The 18140-nt window shown below is 32.7% G+C and overlaps 1 protein-coding gene across 1 annotated transcript; it reads left to right on the plus strand.

The window, feature by feature from the left end:
- Positions 1-256: 256 nt before the first annotated feature.
- On the plus strand, positions 257-13192 carry LOC120076095 (beta-galactosidase 7-like; the record flags this gene model as incomplete). The annotated part of the gene is made up of 21 exons (XM_039029875.1): positions 257-281; positions 1588-1718; positions 1815-1910; positions 2018-2130; positions 2209-2272; positions 2374-2466; positions 2567-2710; positions 2796-2884; positions 3016-3121; positions 3201-3288; positions 3382-3500; positions 3577-3735; positions 3809-4014; positions 4117-4220; positions 4324-4436; positions 4508-4726; positions 4815-5026; positions 5114-5390; positions 5500-5598; positions 12575-12967; positions 13076-13192. Coding segments are annotated over 21 exons (2967 nt in total), but the record flags the coding sequence as incomplete, so codon positions are not given.
- Positions 13193-18140: the final 4948 nt, after the last annotated feature.

Genomic DNA, 18140 nt, shown 5'->3' on the forward strand with positions numbered 1-18140 from the left:
CAACCCAACCATGAAATATTTGGGTTGGGTTGGTTCGAGTTATTCGGATCATTTGTTTGAAATTTTGTTCTAAAAAGAAGTACAACGTAAATATGTAAAAAACTTATTTAATTATTTTCATATATTGAATTAAGATTAACAACTCAATTTCAATTTAAATAGTGAAAACTTTCTTTTTAAAGTGCAAAGAAACTACTTTTAAGAGCTGTTGAAGAATAAATTATTAAAAAAATATTGAAATTAAATAAAATTAAAATTAAATAAAATTAAAATCAATATATGTATAAATAATTGATTATAAGTAATAAAAAAACATATTTTAAAGGTGAATAAATTCGGGTCGGTTCAGATTGGTTTAGGTTATATTAGGTGAACCTTTGAACCAACCCAACCCAACCCATAAAATTTTTATTTATTTGAATCCAACCCAATACAAATGAGTTGATAACCCAATCCAAACTGCGCGGGTTGAGTTGGGTTCATCGATTTTTTCGGGTCATCACGTTTTTTGAACACCCCTATGTATATGTAAAATTTATAGTTTGTTTTGATTAATAGAAAAACTAAGTATAGGATTGTTCTTCAAACCTATCTCAATTATTAGATGATTCATAGAAAAATTAAGGATATGATTGTTGTTCAAGCATATCTCAACTATTAGATGATTCATATATGTTTACAATCTAAATCATACATATACATAAAATGATACACTACTTTGACTCGAATAGTTATAACAATTTGAAAATAAATAAAAAATAGAAATTTATAAAATGTTAAAAGGCAAAAGACATGTTCGCATACACATATAGATCATCTCCATACACGGCTTAACTATTTTGATCCGATTAATTAGTTATAATGAAAGATAAAATAGACATTATTTAAAAAAAAAAAAAAAAAAAACTCTCCCTTTTTTTCTTTTAAGCAACTAAGTAAAGGTCATGCCATGATTGAAAATGTGTAGAACATAAATTTTTAAATAAACATAATTGTAGTTAAGTTTAAATAGTAAATACCTAAAGGTGAAATTAAAAAAAGTAAGGAAAGAGATGATGATTATAATTATATATATGTTTTATTGAGTTAATTTCTAACGAAAATGAAATGTGTTAGATGTACTTGAAAATATTTGAAACACAATTACAAATATAATTTATAAAATATTAAATAATAAATGTAAAAACAATTAAAGAGACAAATGGAGAAATAAACTTTTCAGTTATAAATAAATTACTAGTAACTTTATTAAACATATAAATGTGAAAAGAAATGAATTATGACTTGATACCAATTACTAAGTGTTGGTTAATTAAGGAATGAAAAAGAAAAATTAAGAAAAAGAAAAGGCATTAAATAACTATTTAATCTTTTTCGTTTCTTTATAACAAAAAAACGGTTAAGATCCCAACAACTTATAAATCTAGTTTTATTAAAAATCTCAACAACAAAATCAAAAGAACAAAATCCAAACAATAATAAGATTTAAAACCATACCTACATTTCCTATATAAATAGAGATCAATCCCATAGGTAAAAATTCAAAAATGGGTCTTAGTGGAAATTTTCTTATATTAAACTGTTTAGTTTTGGGTTTGACATTTATTTCTTCTGCCAAGAAAGTTTCAGTTGGTTACGATGGGAGAGCTTTGAAGATAAATGGAGAAAGAAAAATTATAATTTCTGGTTCCATCCATTATCCTCGTAGCACTCCTGAAGTAATTTTTCTTATTTACTTTTGTTAACATTTTTTTTTTCATTTACATAATTTAACTAATAATATTGCTATTTGTTCGTTTAATTAATTAATTTAGATGTGGCCAATGTTGATGGAGAAAGCAAAAGACGGCGGTGTTAATGCAATTGAAACCTACGTATTTTGGAATGCCCATGAACCCCAACGTGGCCAAGTACTTTCATCTCATCATTTAAAAAAAAAAAAAAAAATTAATTAAGGTGTATTCTATAATTTCAAATAATTTAATTAATTTTTTTCCCTTTTATTTTTTTTTTTCAGTATGATTTTACAGGAAATAATGATTTGGTAAAGTTTATTAAAACAGTACAAGAACAAGGACTTTTTGCTATTCTTAGAATTGGACCTTATGTTTGCGCCGAGTGGAATTACGGGTAAATATATACACCTTTTTTTTTTTTTAATAAATTGTATATATATTTTTAATTACTTATTTTGAAATTTCTTTGCAGGGGTTTCCTGTTTTGTTACATAATCTCCGGGTATTCAGTTCAGGACCATAATCAAGTTTACATGGTATTTTTATAAAAAAAAAAAAGAATTATTATTACCGTTTCTTCAAAAAAAAAAAAAAAGGAAAATTGTATTAATTATTATAAAATTTATTGTGATTTTAGGATGAGATGGCAAAATTCACTACATTTATAGTAAATAAGATGAAGGATAATAAGTTATTTGCTTCACAAGGAGGACCCATAATTGTCGCGCAGGTTTGTTTTTTTTTTCCCCTGTTTTTTAAATTCATTATTTATTATATATTTTATTTTTTTTAAAAGAAATACTAATATAGGAATATGTTTAAAAAATTAGATTGAAAATGAGTATGGAAATATAAAAGGATCGTACGGACAAGCGGGAAATGAATATGTGAAATGGTGTGCTAAGTTGGCACAATCTTACAACCTTAGCGAACCTTGGATCATGTGTCAAGAAGGCGATGCTCCTCAGCCCATGGTATGCATTTACTATAATGCCCCTCTCTCATTTAATATAATTTATAAAAAAATAATTTATTTACATTTCAATTTATAATTGACAGATTAATACATGCAATGGCTTTTACTGTGACCAATTCAAACCCAATAACAAAAATACTCCCAAAATCTGGACTGAGAATTGGACTGGCTGGTTTGTTCTTGACCTTAGCCTATTCGAATAATTCTTATATTTTTATTTAATTTTTATATTATATTACACTAAATGCAAAATAAATAATAATAATAATAATAATAAATTACTAAGTCATTGAGAAAAATTAGGTTCAAGAGTTGGGGACTAAGAGACCCATACAGAACAGCTGAGGATGTTGCATTTGCTGTTGCACGATTCTTCCAATATGGTGGTTCCTTGCAAAATTACTATATGGTAATTTGATAAACCATACCCTAAAATCACTTTTTTTTTTTTATTCTTATTTTAAATTTGATTTTATTTTTTGGTATAGTATCATGGAGGAACAAACTTTGGTAGAACTTCCGGAGGTCCTTACATTACAACATCTTATGATTACAATGCACCGCTCGATGAATATGGTATATTATATTTAACTAATAGTTAATAGTTTTAAATTTTAAAATAAAACCCATTTAATAAAAATGGGAGCTTGATTTAAAAATGTTTGTTAGGGAATATGAACCAGCCAAAGTGGGGACATTTGAAGCAACTTCATAAACTTTTGATGTCTATGGAGAAAGTTTTGACTTATGGTGATGTCAAACACACTGAATATGGCCATTTGACAACAGTGAGCATTTAAATTATTGTAACTAATTGAAATGAGTGATAAAATTACTTACTGTGACCTACATATTTTGTAACAGGCAACATCTTACACTTACAAAGGCAAATCAAGTTGCTTCTTTGGAAATGCTGAAAATGGTAATAGAGATATCACCTTTCAAAATAGAAACTACACTGTTCCTGGTTGGTCTGTCACTATTCTTCCTGATTGCAAAACTGAAGTTTACAACACTGCAAAGGTATGAATAAGTGCAAATTATTATTATTTTCAAATATTTGTTTGATGGGTTATTATTATTTCATAAATATTAGGTAAACACTCAAACAACAATAAGGGAAAAGGTTTCAAGATTAGTGGGAAAATACAAAAAACCATTGAAATGGCAATGGAGAAATGAGAAAATTGAACACATTACACATGAGGGTGATGTATCAGGAGCTATTATCACAGCCAATAGCCTTCTTGATCAAAAGCTTGTCACAAATGATTCCAGTGATTATTTGTGGTACCTCACCGGGTAATTTTAGTTTCCCCCCCTTTTTTTAATTTCTCATAATCATAGAAGAAATTAAATATAATTATTATACTCATTAATCCCCATTTTGCCCCCATTTTTCAGATTCCATCTAAAGGGAACCGATCCACTTTTTGGCAAACATGTAAGATTACGTGTTAAGACACGCGGCCATATACTCCATGCCTTTGTCAACCAGAAACATATTGGTAAATTCACTATTATTATTATTATTATTATCATCATCATCATCAAATTTATGAAAATTCATATTCATATTCATATATTGATATAAGATTTTAAATTTTCTAGGATCACAGTTTGGTCCATATGGGAAATATGATTTCACATTAGAGAAGTCAGTCAGGAATCTAAGGCATGGATTCAACCAAATAGCCCTATTAAGTACAACCGTTGGATTACCTGTAAGTACTATATAAATTAAATTAAATTTGCAAAAGTACCCCTTTTGATATATGAAATTACATAAATGCAGAATTATGGAGCACGGTTTGAAAATGCTGAGGTAGGAGTTCATGGGCCAGTTGAATTGATTGCTAATGGAGAAACAATAAGGGATTTATCAACAAATGAATGGGCTTACAAAGTTGGGTTAGATGGTGAAAATTTTGAATTTTTCAACCCTGACCATAAATTTAAAAAGCCATGGCACTCTGACGATCTCCCATTAAATCAGAATTTCACTTGGTATAAGGTATATTATTAATTAATCAAGAAAAAAATCCATCCATAAAATTAATTAATTGATTGATTTTGATTATATTATAATGTGTTTCATACAGACTAGTTTCCCAACTCCAGAAGGACGTGAAGCAGTGGTAGTGGATTTAATGGGCATGGGAAAAGGACATGCTTGGGTTAATGGAAAAAGTATTGGAAGATATTGGCCAAGTTATCTCGCTACTGAAAATGGTTGTTCTTCAACTTGTGACTTCCGTGGGACTTATTATGATAGCAAATGCGCTACTAATTGTGGAAAACCTAGTCAAAGATGGTATGTTTTTGTTACAATCGTTGTGGTTACATTATCGATTAACTTAAAAGCTGATAAATTAAGGTCGATTTGATTATATATATATAGGTATCATATTCCGAGGTCGTATATGAACAAAGGAAAAGAAAACACATTGATTTTGTTCGAGGAATTTGGTGGGATGCCATTGAATATAGATATTCAAACAACAAGGGTGAAGAAAGTTTGTGCAAAGCCTTACTTAGGAAGCACTTTGGAGCTATCATGCCATGATGGGTTTATCAAAGAAATCAATTTTGTGAGCTTTGGGAACCCTAAGGGCAATTGTGACAATTTCCACAAGGGTAGCTGTGATTCCTCATCTGCCTTCTCAGTTATCGAAAAGGTTAAATTTAAATTAAAACACTTTTTTTTTTAACAATATATATATATATATATTATTGTTTTATTTTTATAGATTTTGATGTTATTTTGTATTTATTTTTGGATTGCAGACATGTCTTGGAAAAAGGAAATGTTCAATTGAAGTTACAAAAGCTAATCTGGGACTTACGGGTTGCAAGAATCCAAAAGATAATTGGCTTGCAGTTCAAGTTAGTTGTTAGGATGTTTATTAATTAGGTTTTTAGGGTCTAATGTGATTTTCCCCCTTATTGTTCTAGATTTTTAGGTTTGATATAATAATTTCTAGTCTTTTAAAATGTTTTATTTCCCTTTCCATTGTCTTTTTATCTTTTTATTCTATGTTAATGTAATTAATTCATTCCTTCCCTCACTTTATCTCTCATTTTTTTATCTCTCCTCAAACCCATCCTCCAACCATTTATTATTACACTATAACTCACATATAAATATGTAAATAATATATATATATATATATATATATATATATATATAGTTCACTTCAAATGTTTATATCATTTTTGTACTAAAAAAGAAAAAACATCAAAACAACATTAAATATTACTTATGGTTCAAAGGTTAAGATCCAATAAACTTGTATATATACGAAAGAAAATAAATATAAAACATAATTATTCCTAAGACATTACATTCTACTAACCATGCATATTAATATTTTGTTAAGAACATATTTTAACCCTTTTTTCCTTTCAAAATATCCTTTGAAAGCTTTTGTCAGATGAAAAAGTTTGGCTATGTTTATTTATTGCTTAAATAAATGATGAAATCTAAACACATGCTAAAGTAAAAGTTTACAAATGTGCCATGGGTATCAAATGGGTCGAAAATTTTAAGGTATTTTTTAAATTTGAAACCAGTCCCATTGTCTAATTATATATATTTTTAAATGAAGGGAAAATTTCACAAAATAACTCCAAAAAAAAAAAAACTTTTCTATGAATGACCTTAAAAACTCATCTATGATTGACTTTTTGGATGTGAAATACCAATTGTACCCCCAATTTTAAAAAAAAAAAATTCTTCAAACCATGCCTTCAACAATTGACATCAAGAATGGAAGGTCACTATCAGTTATTCAGTACAACATCCTCATTGTTGATCACTTTCATATTTGTTCATTTCATTGTGTCTTTGGATATAGAGCACGATTCGCTAGAGTATTGAATGAACGATCGTGTAATATACAGATGATTGTTCATTACAATATAACTGCTCGTTTAGTATTATATGAATGGTCGTTTATATATAACATTTAAATGATCGTTTAGTATTATATATTATATAAACGATCTTTTATATACTACTTCATGATAGTGTAATATTATATAAACGTTAGTAGTATATATGCGACCGCGGATACAACTATAAGTGAACACTTATAAATAGTTGGGCAATCGCTTATCAATTACGACACGATTTCAAATTTGATCAATGGCGCTACTTCGCATCTTTGTATGATTGGTGGGGAATGGAAGTAATTATGTTGGAGGTCATGTGAAAGGTCTGAAGGTCAGAATTAGTGAATATTATGCACTAACGACTGAATATCAATCCAGATATGTTTGATATACACATCAAATGTTACTACAATCTGTTGGTCTCGACTCCCTCAATTGACATAGTTGACGATGAAGATTTTAGCTTCTTTTTAGAAGAAAGTGATGCATCCCAGATGTTGTTATTTGTATCTGTTATACCTCACCAAAGTCATGGAGTACACACCGAGAATATGTACCAGCAGTGCAATCCAACGAATCAACCCATTCTAACTAGTCAAAACTTTGGATATGCAACTATTCCAACATGTAATATTCCCACCATGTCTTCGATGGATGATCATATTGAGTCATGTAACTTGTGGGAGGATCGAAATGAAGCTTAGTTTGATCATAACAATGAACCCAAATGTACTCCACAGTTCGATATTAACCATGGATATGGACAATCTTCAAGACCACAAACTTCTCCAACACTTTACATTCATGTTTCAACCCCACCTGCTTTCATCCCACTAGTTGTGATGCCTTCGGTTAAAATACATTCCACTGTTCCAACCCAACTATTTATAGATACACCCAGACCATCACAGGGTCCTTAGTATGATGACCTCATCATAATACCTCATGACTATATGAATGATGAAGATATAAATGTTGGGATTTGTGCCTTAAAGTCTCGTGTCCTGTAGTTTGTAAACAAATTTGTACGAACACTTGTGATGTATAATATATATGATATTTACTTCACTTCTTAACTTTGCACATTTAGATGTTTTTTTTATTTTACCACAAACCAATAAACTTAATATCACTAGTTGTCTTTATGTAACTTAAACATGCATGTAGTGACATACAAGTGGATCATGTCTTAAATGACAACCAAAATAGTCTGTAGTATATGGATATAGGAGGGAAACCTTATCCCGGTAACACTACGGACACGACCCGCTTTGTGGAATTGTTACAAATGTTGTGACTTGTCATAGATGATCTGATCCTGATCGTTCGTGTAGTGGACATGAGAGCGGGGGCGTCCTATACAAACTCACTTGACCTCGAAGTGTTTATGTCTTGTCATATAACTCCGTTCATGACTAAGACTTCACTTCACTAGGATGACCATAGGTAACACGACCTCAATCCTAAGTGAGTTGGGAACTCCTGCCATAGATGCGAGTGGCCAGAGCGCCGACTCAAACCTACCATTTTGGGGATTCGTCTGATTTGGGAGCTGGGAACTCAGCTTCATAAGATGGAGTTCACTTCTTCCCCAAAGTAGGGGTAAATAGATAGATTGCTCTCTCAAAGGTTGATCTTAAGGCTTACAATAGGGCGCCACGCACCTTCTCATGGCCCAAAGTAGGGGTAAGTAAGACTATGTCGTATTGTTCATTAGAGGGATCAGTGGTGCTTAAGGAGGAAGATGTAATTACAAGGACAAAATGGTAAATTGGCCTGTTGTAATTACGAGCATCTGTAAAGGGTCATCGTACTGATGATTGGTTATATCCAATGGACATAGATATATATCTATGACAAGAAGAGTTCAATTTTCGGTCTTTAGTGGAATGTCTGGCAGTTAACGGATGGTGGATATCGTGACTAAAGAGTTTAGTCAGCTATTCACGTACCGTTAGAGCTTCGAGCCATAGGTCCATAAGGCCCCCTTGGTAGCTTGGATACAAGTTGAGAGTAAACTTTTGGGTCTGTTTGAAATGTTCAAATTGACAAGAGGGAGTTCGATTATATATGATACAATTGAACGAGTTAATTAAATATGATATAATTAACTTTATGCATGAGATACATTAATTTGGAGGAAATTGGATATAAATATGATTTATATCTAGTAGAGGAAAATATTATAATTAATATATGATATTAATTTATATGTTATGAATATGATGAGATCACATTCATTGGACGATTATAAAGGAAATGGGACGACGTCTCTTCTGTTCTAAATAATGGATGAGTGTATTGAAAGATCACTTTGGGATGCATAAATAGCTGATGGTGTGTTGAGCATGGAGGCGCAGACATTGTGTTAAAGAGAGTGTCATCACTTAGAAAATTAGTGTCTATATGATAGTGCCTGCACGATTGCTTACATATATGATATTGCTAAGCGATCACTTACTGATTACACCTTCGCGCGCTATTAACTAAGCGATCATTTAGCTCCTGATATTTACTAAACGATCTTATAGAGATCGCCCAGTTTTTCCTACACGATCTTTAGATGATTGCTCACCCTTTTCCTACACGATCGGTTAGACGATCGCTTGCCCTTTCCTACACGATCGTTTAGACGATCGCTTACTTTTTCCTACACGATCGTATACTTCACCTAAACAATCAAGCATCTTGTCTCGATAGACGTCCTCATCTCCTACTTACTTGATCGATGTGTATGGTCTCTCTTCCTCTTTCCCTCTACCAAATCCGAACAAAGCCCACACTTTGGATTCTCACTCCAAGAATATTGAGGGCTCTGAGTGGTTGTGTCATCTCCATTTCCTTCTGTCCGAGTGGTGATTGTTCGAGGTAGATGATTGGGTTTTAGACTAGCCATGAAGAAGAAATCTTCATTTGGTATAATCTATTGATCTCTTTAGCATTATGAATGCATATTAGTATGTTTTAAATGTATATGTGGTAATTCTATCACAATGAATTGGAAAGATCCACTTTCGCTCATAGGTAATCTTGAATAAGAGTTCCTTTAATAAATGTGTTGGGTTTTATGTCCTAAAACTCGTGGTTTGTAAACAATAAATCTTATTCTGAAAATTCAATAAGTTATTATTAAATATATGAATTGCTTATTTCGTTTTAGAAATAAATCCAATAAACTAAAAAGATCCATAACTATTACATGAGTACTTGAACTTTATGTAGAGACATAAAAGTGGATCAGGTTCGAGTAAATAGTCAAAATGATCTATAGTATATGAATGAGGTTGGGTGTCTTATTCTGGTAATACTATTGGATGCGGCCCACTCTGTAGTTGTTACAAAGAGTTGTAAAGTACTACAGATGATGTGATCCTAATTCGTACATGTTATGACATGAGGAGTAGGGGCGTCCTGTGCAATAAGTTTGTACAAGATTGGACCACGAAATCAGTCACTCTTACTTTATAACGTTATTTACTATTTAAGATCGACTATTTCAAAGCGATGACTTAGGTAACTTGACCTTAATTCTGAGCTAACTATTAACTCCTGTTTATTCGGGATTATCCTTAGATTTACATAGATGAGGGTTGGCTTAATAGCGCCAGCTCAATAAACCTCCATTTCAGGGGTAAGAACAGGTAGATAGCTGGGGATATAGGGTGCACGATGAAATTCACTCATACCCGCTTTTAAGGGATAATATAGAGGTTGTTCTAGTGTTGACTCCGGTTCTTGAACAAGGGGCCCTCCCCTCTCATTGGCCCGAGACAAACTCAGTTTGTTGATCGGTCATAAACCAATTATTCATTAGAGGATCATTGGGACTTAAAAAATAAGAGGTAATTTCGAGGGTAAAACAGACATTTGACCCAGCCGTTATTACGAACAACCTGTGAAGGGTTAACTTACTAAACATGGTTATATCGAGTGGACATAATATATCTACAGGGGAGTGCAACTATGGGCTTTAGTAGAGGGATCCATTAGTTAACAAATGTGGTTAATTCGGTATAAAAAGTTCCAATTAGTCTCAGATCGTTGGAACCCATGATTTGTAGGTCCACGAGGTCCCCTACTAGCTCATAAATGGATTAGCCTTAAAGTAACGTGATAAGTTAATTTAAAACGTTCAAATTAGAATTAAGGGAATTAGTAACTATATGTGATATAATTACGTGTTTAATTTTAGAATTAAACGGAATTAGAGAATTAATTAATATTTAAATATGATTTAAATATTAAACTCATGAATAGGGATTCATGATAGTGGAATTTGTGTAAAATTAATTTAATATTTGATATTGAATTAATTAAAATTAATTAAATTGTTCAATTAATTATTAATTATTAATTTTATTAAAAAATTAATTTATGAAATTAATTTTATAAAATTAATAAAGTTTTTTTAATTGTGAAATCAAAATTGGTTTTGGAAATCAATTTATAAAAACAAAATTGAAAAAGCTTAAAAAACACAAAATGAAAAGTGGGAAATCTCCACTTTCTCAACCAAGTAGCTCACACAATTCTCACCAACTTCTTTATTCAATCTTCCAAGCATGAGGTGCTCTTCATGCATCATTCTTCTTTGCATGATAGTCTTGCAGTAAATAAGAAAGTTTGAGCTGAGAATCGTGTATGAAAAAACTGATGCATTAGTTGAGTTTTTGCTAAAAAACTTAAGTCGAAGACAGTGTTCTTCCAAAGGAGCATCAGTGAGCTTCTTCTCCAAATTCCCTTTATTCAAGCTTATTTTGAGTTTCATAACTCAATCTAAAGCTCCAAGAGAATAGTAGGGAAGGCCTTGAGGTGGTTCACAACAAGATTTGGAGAAGATTTGCAGCTGAATTCGAGTTTCAAGAGGTTCTACAAAGGTATGTTGTGAAACCCTCTTATTATTATATGAGCATACTTTATTTATAGCCAAAATTAATGAATTAGAATGTTTATTGATCCTTGTTGCTTCCGCTGCATGCTGATATACTTCTACAATTGGTATCAGAGCATGCTTTATTTATAGCCAAAATTAATGAATTATAATGCTTATTGATCCTTGTTGCTTTCACTGCATGCTGATATAATCCTACAAAATGTCTATTAGATTTTCTTTTCAAAATATGACTTTTCAGTTAAATTGTCAATACTTGCAACAAAAAAGAACTTTGACTATCATGTAAAGAAGTTAACGAAGAGCTTGCTAACTGTACAGTGCTCAGTAGAGGAATGCAAGTGGAGGGTCCGTGCAAAAAATTGAAAGAAAGCGATTCCTTCAAAGTGATACCGTTGGTCGAACAAGTTGGTCCAAATATGAACAAGTTGGTCAAACATACTGCCCGAGGGATATCATTGAGGAGGTCTGACGATATTTTTGAGTGAATATAAGTTACAGACGAACTTATCGTACTAGAGAGTATGAATTGATGTTTGCACGAGGGTCACTAGAGGGATCATATGCTATTGTTAGGGCATACGATGAGGCACTTAAGCTTACAAATCCAAGTATGATATTTGAGGTTGAAGTAGAGGACGAACATTACTTTAAGTATGTCTTCATGGCACTTGGTCTGTGTATTAGGGGTTTCTTGAACTACATCCGCCCAGTAATCGTTGTTGATGGGACACATCTATACAAGACATATAAAGTATGTTGTTAATAACAACATGCATTGATGACAATAACAACATATATACTATCGCTTCCAATATTGTAGATGGGCAGAAAGATGCATCATGGAATTGGTTCATAACTCATTTGAAGGCTTTGGTAGGAGATATTCTAAATTTAGTGATTATATCATATCGTCACATCTCAATTGCGAAGGTTGTTTCAAGTATACTCCCTAATGCATTTCGTATCTTATGTATGTACCATTTTTGGAACAATTTGGTGGATAGGTTAAAGAATAAGGACATAATTCCACATTTCTATCTAGTGTTGAAAACTTATAGAATGTTTGAGTTTCAGATGTCTTGGGCTAAGCTCTATCAATATCTTGAAGTGACGGCCTATCTTGAGGAGATTGGATTACAACAGTGGGAAAGGGTTTATCAAGTCCATTGTAGGTATGACAATATGACGAAAAATATAGTAGAATGTCTCAATGAAGTGTTAAAAGATGCACGAGAACTACCAATCACGAAGCTATTGGAGCATATCCGTGAGTGGTTACAAGGTTGGTTTTATGTCCAACCTACACATGCAATGGCATGCACAAACATCGTAACTGATTACGCAATAAGTATTCTTAAGGAATCAAAACTAATGTCTAGAACATATCGTGTTTTCCCAGTGGACATGCATATAATTAATGTGGACGATGGATATTTGGAGGGTTGGTTGATCTTTGTTTGTGGACATGTACTCGTATGGAGTTCAATTGTATTGATATCCCATGCTCCCATACAATATCTGTGGCAAATCTTAGAAACATTAATATTCAAACATTATGTGCAAAATGGTTTACAGTTGAATGTGTGCTTGCTGCTTATGCAGAATCGATCTTCCTTGTTGGACATAGACAAGAGTGGAGTTGAAGATCAAAATTTGAAGACTTTGAACTTTTACCACCACGAAAGGTACTAGGTATGGTCGACGTCAAATTGTTAGGATACCTTCTATTGGAGAGGAGCCACGACAAATCCACAGGTGTACATGATGTGGTCGGAGAGAGCATAACAAAAAAACTTGTAGACAGACATTAATAATAATTGGCACGGGCCTATCTAGGCTTAATGATATGTAATTTATGAGCCATTGTTTACTTGTGTATATGTGATAGTGTACTTAATTCTATGTCATCGTTTACATTTTTATGAACGATCGTTTAGTTAGATGTGGACGATCATGTAGTTATATATATGCGATCATTTAGTTATTTATAACCGATCGTGTAGTATTATATGCACGATCGTTTAATTATTTATAGATGATTATTTAGTTATTTCTGTGCGATTGTGTACTTTTTTTTTGTTCTTCATTGTATTGTTTTTTAATATTATTCAGTTTAACATTTATATACAGTGCAAATTTAATTCAAGAAATTCAAGTATAGATTACCATATATATTGATTAGCCCAACTGGGCAACGTATTGTTTCCTAAAAAATTCCATATTGTTTTGATCTAGGCTACCCCTATTCGTACCCATTACAATGTATTCGAAAAACTTAGCACGAAAAATTCTACAGTCAAGAGACTTGCCTTGTTAGAGAGTTGTCTTCAATCTTTCCACTTCCCATGGTCCGTAATTAAATTTTCTATCACTTGTCATATCTGACGGAAATCAACATCAAAAGTATTGATCTGGCCACCATCTAAAGATAACTATCAAGTATATCACTACCTATGTAGTTTGGCATGAAGTCAAATACATAGACAATGCATGTTTCTAAATTGATGGCAAATATGAACTGTTTTTTTATGTTGATTGGCCCAAATATGAAGTCAACATCTATCCATGATGGTTCATATTTTTCGTGTTGTCCAAGCACATAGTGAAGTAAGACGAACTTGTCCAAAATCTCATGTGTGCTTCCTAATCCAACCAATCTGCCATTTTTCCATTTTCCATTGCCATACCTTCTGGCCGGATCTTAGAAACAATTCCTTCTAGCGACATTATTGCATCCTGGGGCAAAGCAAATACGTAAATATAAAGTTGAATGACAAGTTATTATGATGTGAAATTTTGCATACCGTGAAGCTCGAATCAACCACTGTGAATCGATACTTGCACAAATCAGGTCTCAATTGCAACTTATGATGCACATATACCAATAAGAGATCCATATATTGATCCAAACAAATAAATAAAAAAAGATATAAATAAGATTTTCTAGTCGATTGCTTAAGTGTTCTTAAACAATCTTTGAAGATTTACTACATGATCGTTCAAGCTTTTATAAATGATTATTGACGATTGTCTTAACGATTGTTGAGGATTTTCTAAAGGATCGTATAATATTTGCTAAATGATCGTTTGGTAATTTCTAAATGATCGTTTAGGGTTTTTTGAGTGATCGTAACATTTTCTAAACGACCGTATAGAAATTTTATAAGTTATCGTTATAGAATTACTCACGTCCCCGATCACCCATGTGTTCTGCTTAAGTGTCCTGAAGAACTCCTTGGTTCATACTGTATATACCACCGTTTGCTCCTCATTTTTAGTTTTCGGATGCCTTTTTCATTTTTTGTATGCATTCCACAACATATCCGGGATTGGGAACAACGGGTCGTGGGAAATAACGATTTTTATGGGAAAGTTAGGTACCGAGACCAATGGATTGGGATTGATAACACCAGTGGTTGGTTTCAATTCCGCTGCAGATGCTTGTGGCTGTGACTCAATTAGATGTGGTTGAGCCTCTTGGTAAAATTTTGAAGGTGATTAAGGGTGTGGATCACTTAAAATAGATGGTTGATGATCACTTGAAGGATGAGGATGTCATTTGAAGGTGGTTGAGCTTCTCCCTCTTTGTTACCAACCATATGTGACTTTTTCCTCTTTTTTTTTCCATCATCGGATGAAAATTTGGTTGGTTTCTTCCTTTTTCGGTGCTCGGGGAGATCATTTTTCTTATACGTTTAAATTGTAAATCAGTCAGATAATGATGACTTTACCTTGATTCCAATGTTAAGATAATTAATTCATACAACGACTTGATTTTAATGGCTTCCTTTTGAGTTGCACTCTCCATAACATTGGTTGGATCTAAATCGAAGTGGCTCATAAGATTGAACAATTGTATGTAGAATTCAATCCTTTCACCGGCGGTTGCTTCCGTTGTCTTGTGTTCAATATCCACGCATTGATCATTGATAAATTTGGACTACTCATCATGAAGGTTCTTTTATTATTATTATTATTATTATTATTATTATTATCATCATCATCATCATGAGTCTCTTCATTATTACCATCATCATCATTTCCATCATTATTATTACTGCCATGAGTCCCTTCATTGTTATCATGTACAAATCACACAAAATATACAAGTAAATAAGTGATCATACATGGTTATATAAACGATCGTTTAATATTTTCTACACGATTATTTAACATTTTCTACACGATCGTTGAGAAATATCCACACGTTCGTTTAAGATTTTCTAAATGATCGTTTAGAAATATCCACACGATCGTTTAAGATTTTCTAAACGATCATTTGAATTATCTTGAATGATCATTTAGAATTATCCAAACGATCGTTCAAGATTATCCAAACGATCTTTTACGATTTTCCAAACGATCTTTTACGATTTTCCAATCGATCTTTTAGGATTATATACATACATATCCCATATAGACGCTGGACTAGCAACTTTATTTCGTTCAGCTGTTGGCCCATCAGATGATGTTGGACAATAAATGTATCACCCATTTGACGAACCATGGTAGTCAAATTTGCCAAATCTTTGCGAACTTCTTTAATTTCCTCTTTAAGAACTATGTACGATTTGGAATGGCGATGTTTTGAGGACTTATGTTGCGTATTTGATGATTCATCTTACCTGCTTTTACCCTTCTCCTGGTTAGTCTGAACCGACCTACATGATTATTTGGGCTCTACGGTACGATGCTTAGTCACATGCTGATCTTGTTCACCAATATGGGGTTCATTGGATGGAGGGTGTTCTTGCTTCCCAACATGTTGGTTGAACCCATTGTACCCCTCAAAGGACTCATGGGTATCAAGAGAGTGGTCATGACTCAATCTTCTCAATCCTTCTTCCTTCAACATCGAGTCCTTCCAACTAGTCCTCCTTATACTTTATCTTCTTTGTGCTCGGTACAAGTCTCGTCAAAACAAGAGTCTATACATAAACGAATGAATAAGTCAGAATGCATGAACCTATGATAGATGCCAATAATTAAAAAGTGATTGGAACGCTTACTTTTTTAGGCTGAAACACATTCTTACTCAATGATTTATAAGATGGAGCACGAGAAAAAGTCCATCTAAGAATTCTAGGAATTGCAGCTTTGTTGACTTTCATGGCTATGAACTTACTTGGACGTGGATACAATTTTGTAAGCCCAAACCTATAACATGGGAGCTTTGTTACACATACATAACATACAAATTAAAGTGAAATGGAAATGAAAGTATATACCTGGAGTGTAAGTGCAAATCCCTTTATATAGTAATATGAGGCATGATGAGCATTTACTGCTTTCTTTGTCTCATGTGCCTCCTTCTTCCCGTACATGATAGTTTTCATACTATTCAATGTATGTTTGAAAAAGACAGACGACTAGTCATTATGTCTAAAGACTTCGGGGTCATCGCCAATCCCAAATGTTCTCACATCAAATTAGGTTTTCTTGTCTTTTCCAATCATCACCATTTCGAAGAATAATGCCAATGCAATCTTGATGGCATCTTCATCGTTTGTAAAAGTGAACTTCTCGAATGCATTTTTCATATCATTTTAAGAACAATCCTTATCATTTGGGTCCTTCGGTCTAAAAATGAGTTGTTGCAGTCTCTCACTGGTTGTTTCTCTTTGTATTATTTCCTTGCTCGGCTAACCCAGTTATCAAATTAAAATCGTCTTGAGAGAATGTTACCTTTTTCCCCAGTATGTTGAATGATATAACGTTTGGATTCGCATATGTTACCTCCCTCAACAAAAAATGGTGAAAAATTTGCCCATTAAATACAAGATATACATCCAACAATGGACCAAAGGCCGTTATCCTAAGCATTTTCATATGCTCTTTTGTCAACTTTTTCTTAATAACCGATGCACTTTTGTGGACTTGGTAAGAAACTGTAGCAGGAAAATATTTTTCAGTAGGGACGACCATCTTAACAACCTTTACCAAACGTATACATTACCACAATAAGTAAATGATCGCCTAAAACAACTAAATGACCACATAATAAAAACTAAACAATCGCATAATAAAAACTAAACAATCGTATAACAAATGACTAAACGATCGTGTAACAGAAAACTAAACGATCGGATAACAAACAACTAAACAATTGCGTAACAAATAACTAAATGATCGTATTATAAATACCTAAATGATAGCGTAATAAACAACCAAACGATCATATTACAATACCTAAACGATTGCATAACAAACAACTAAACGATCGCATTACAAAGAACTAAACGACCTCGTAAACAAAACTAAATAATTGCACATCATTATCTAAACGATCGTTTACGTTTCTCTAACCGATCGTTTAAATAATACTAAACGCTAGCCTAGGATAAGTTGAGAGATCGTTTAACAAAAGGTAGACATGAACTTTTGTGAACCCTAAACAATCGGCGAGAACCCTAAATTAATATCAACATGCATTCAAGGAGAAGAGTCGCATACATTTCAAAGATCGACGACGCTGCAAAATGTGTACAAACGACCAACGAGAAGGTGGCCAAATGCTCGGATGAAGATGGGAGACAATGAGAGAAAACGAGAGTAAACGAGAGCCCAAATCACAATGTGAGAGATGTAAGCAAAAAAAAGTGGAATGTGTTAGAGTTGATGCCTTAAATCTCGTAGGGTT

The sequence above is a fragment of the Benincasa hispida genome, chromosome 1 (genome assembly GCF_009727055.1).
Source record: "Benincasa hispida cultivar B227 chromosome 1, ASM972705v1, whole genome shotgun sequence".
NCBI lineage: Eukaryota > Viridiplantae > Streptophyta > Magnoliopsida > Cucurbitales > Cucurbitaceae > Benincasa > Benincasa hispida.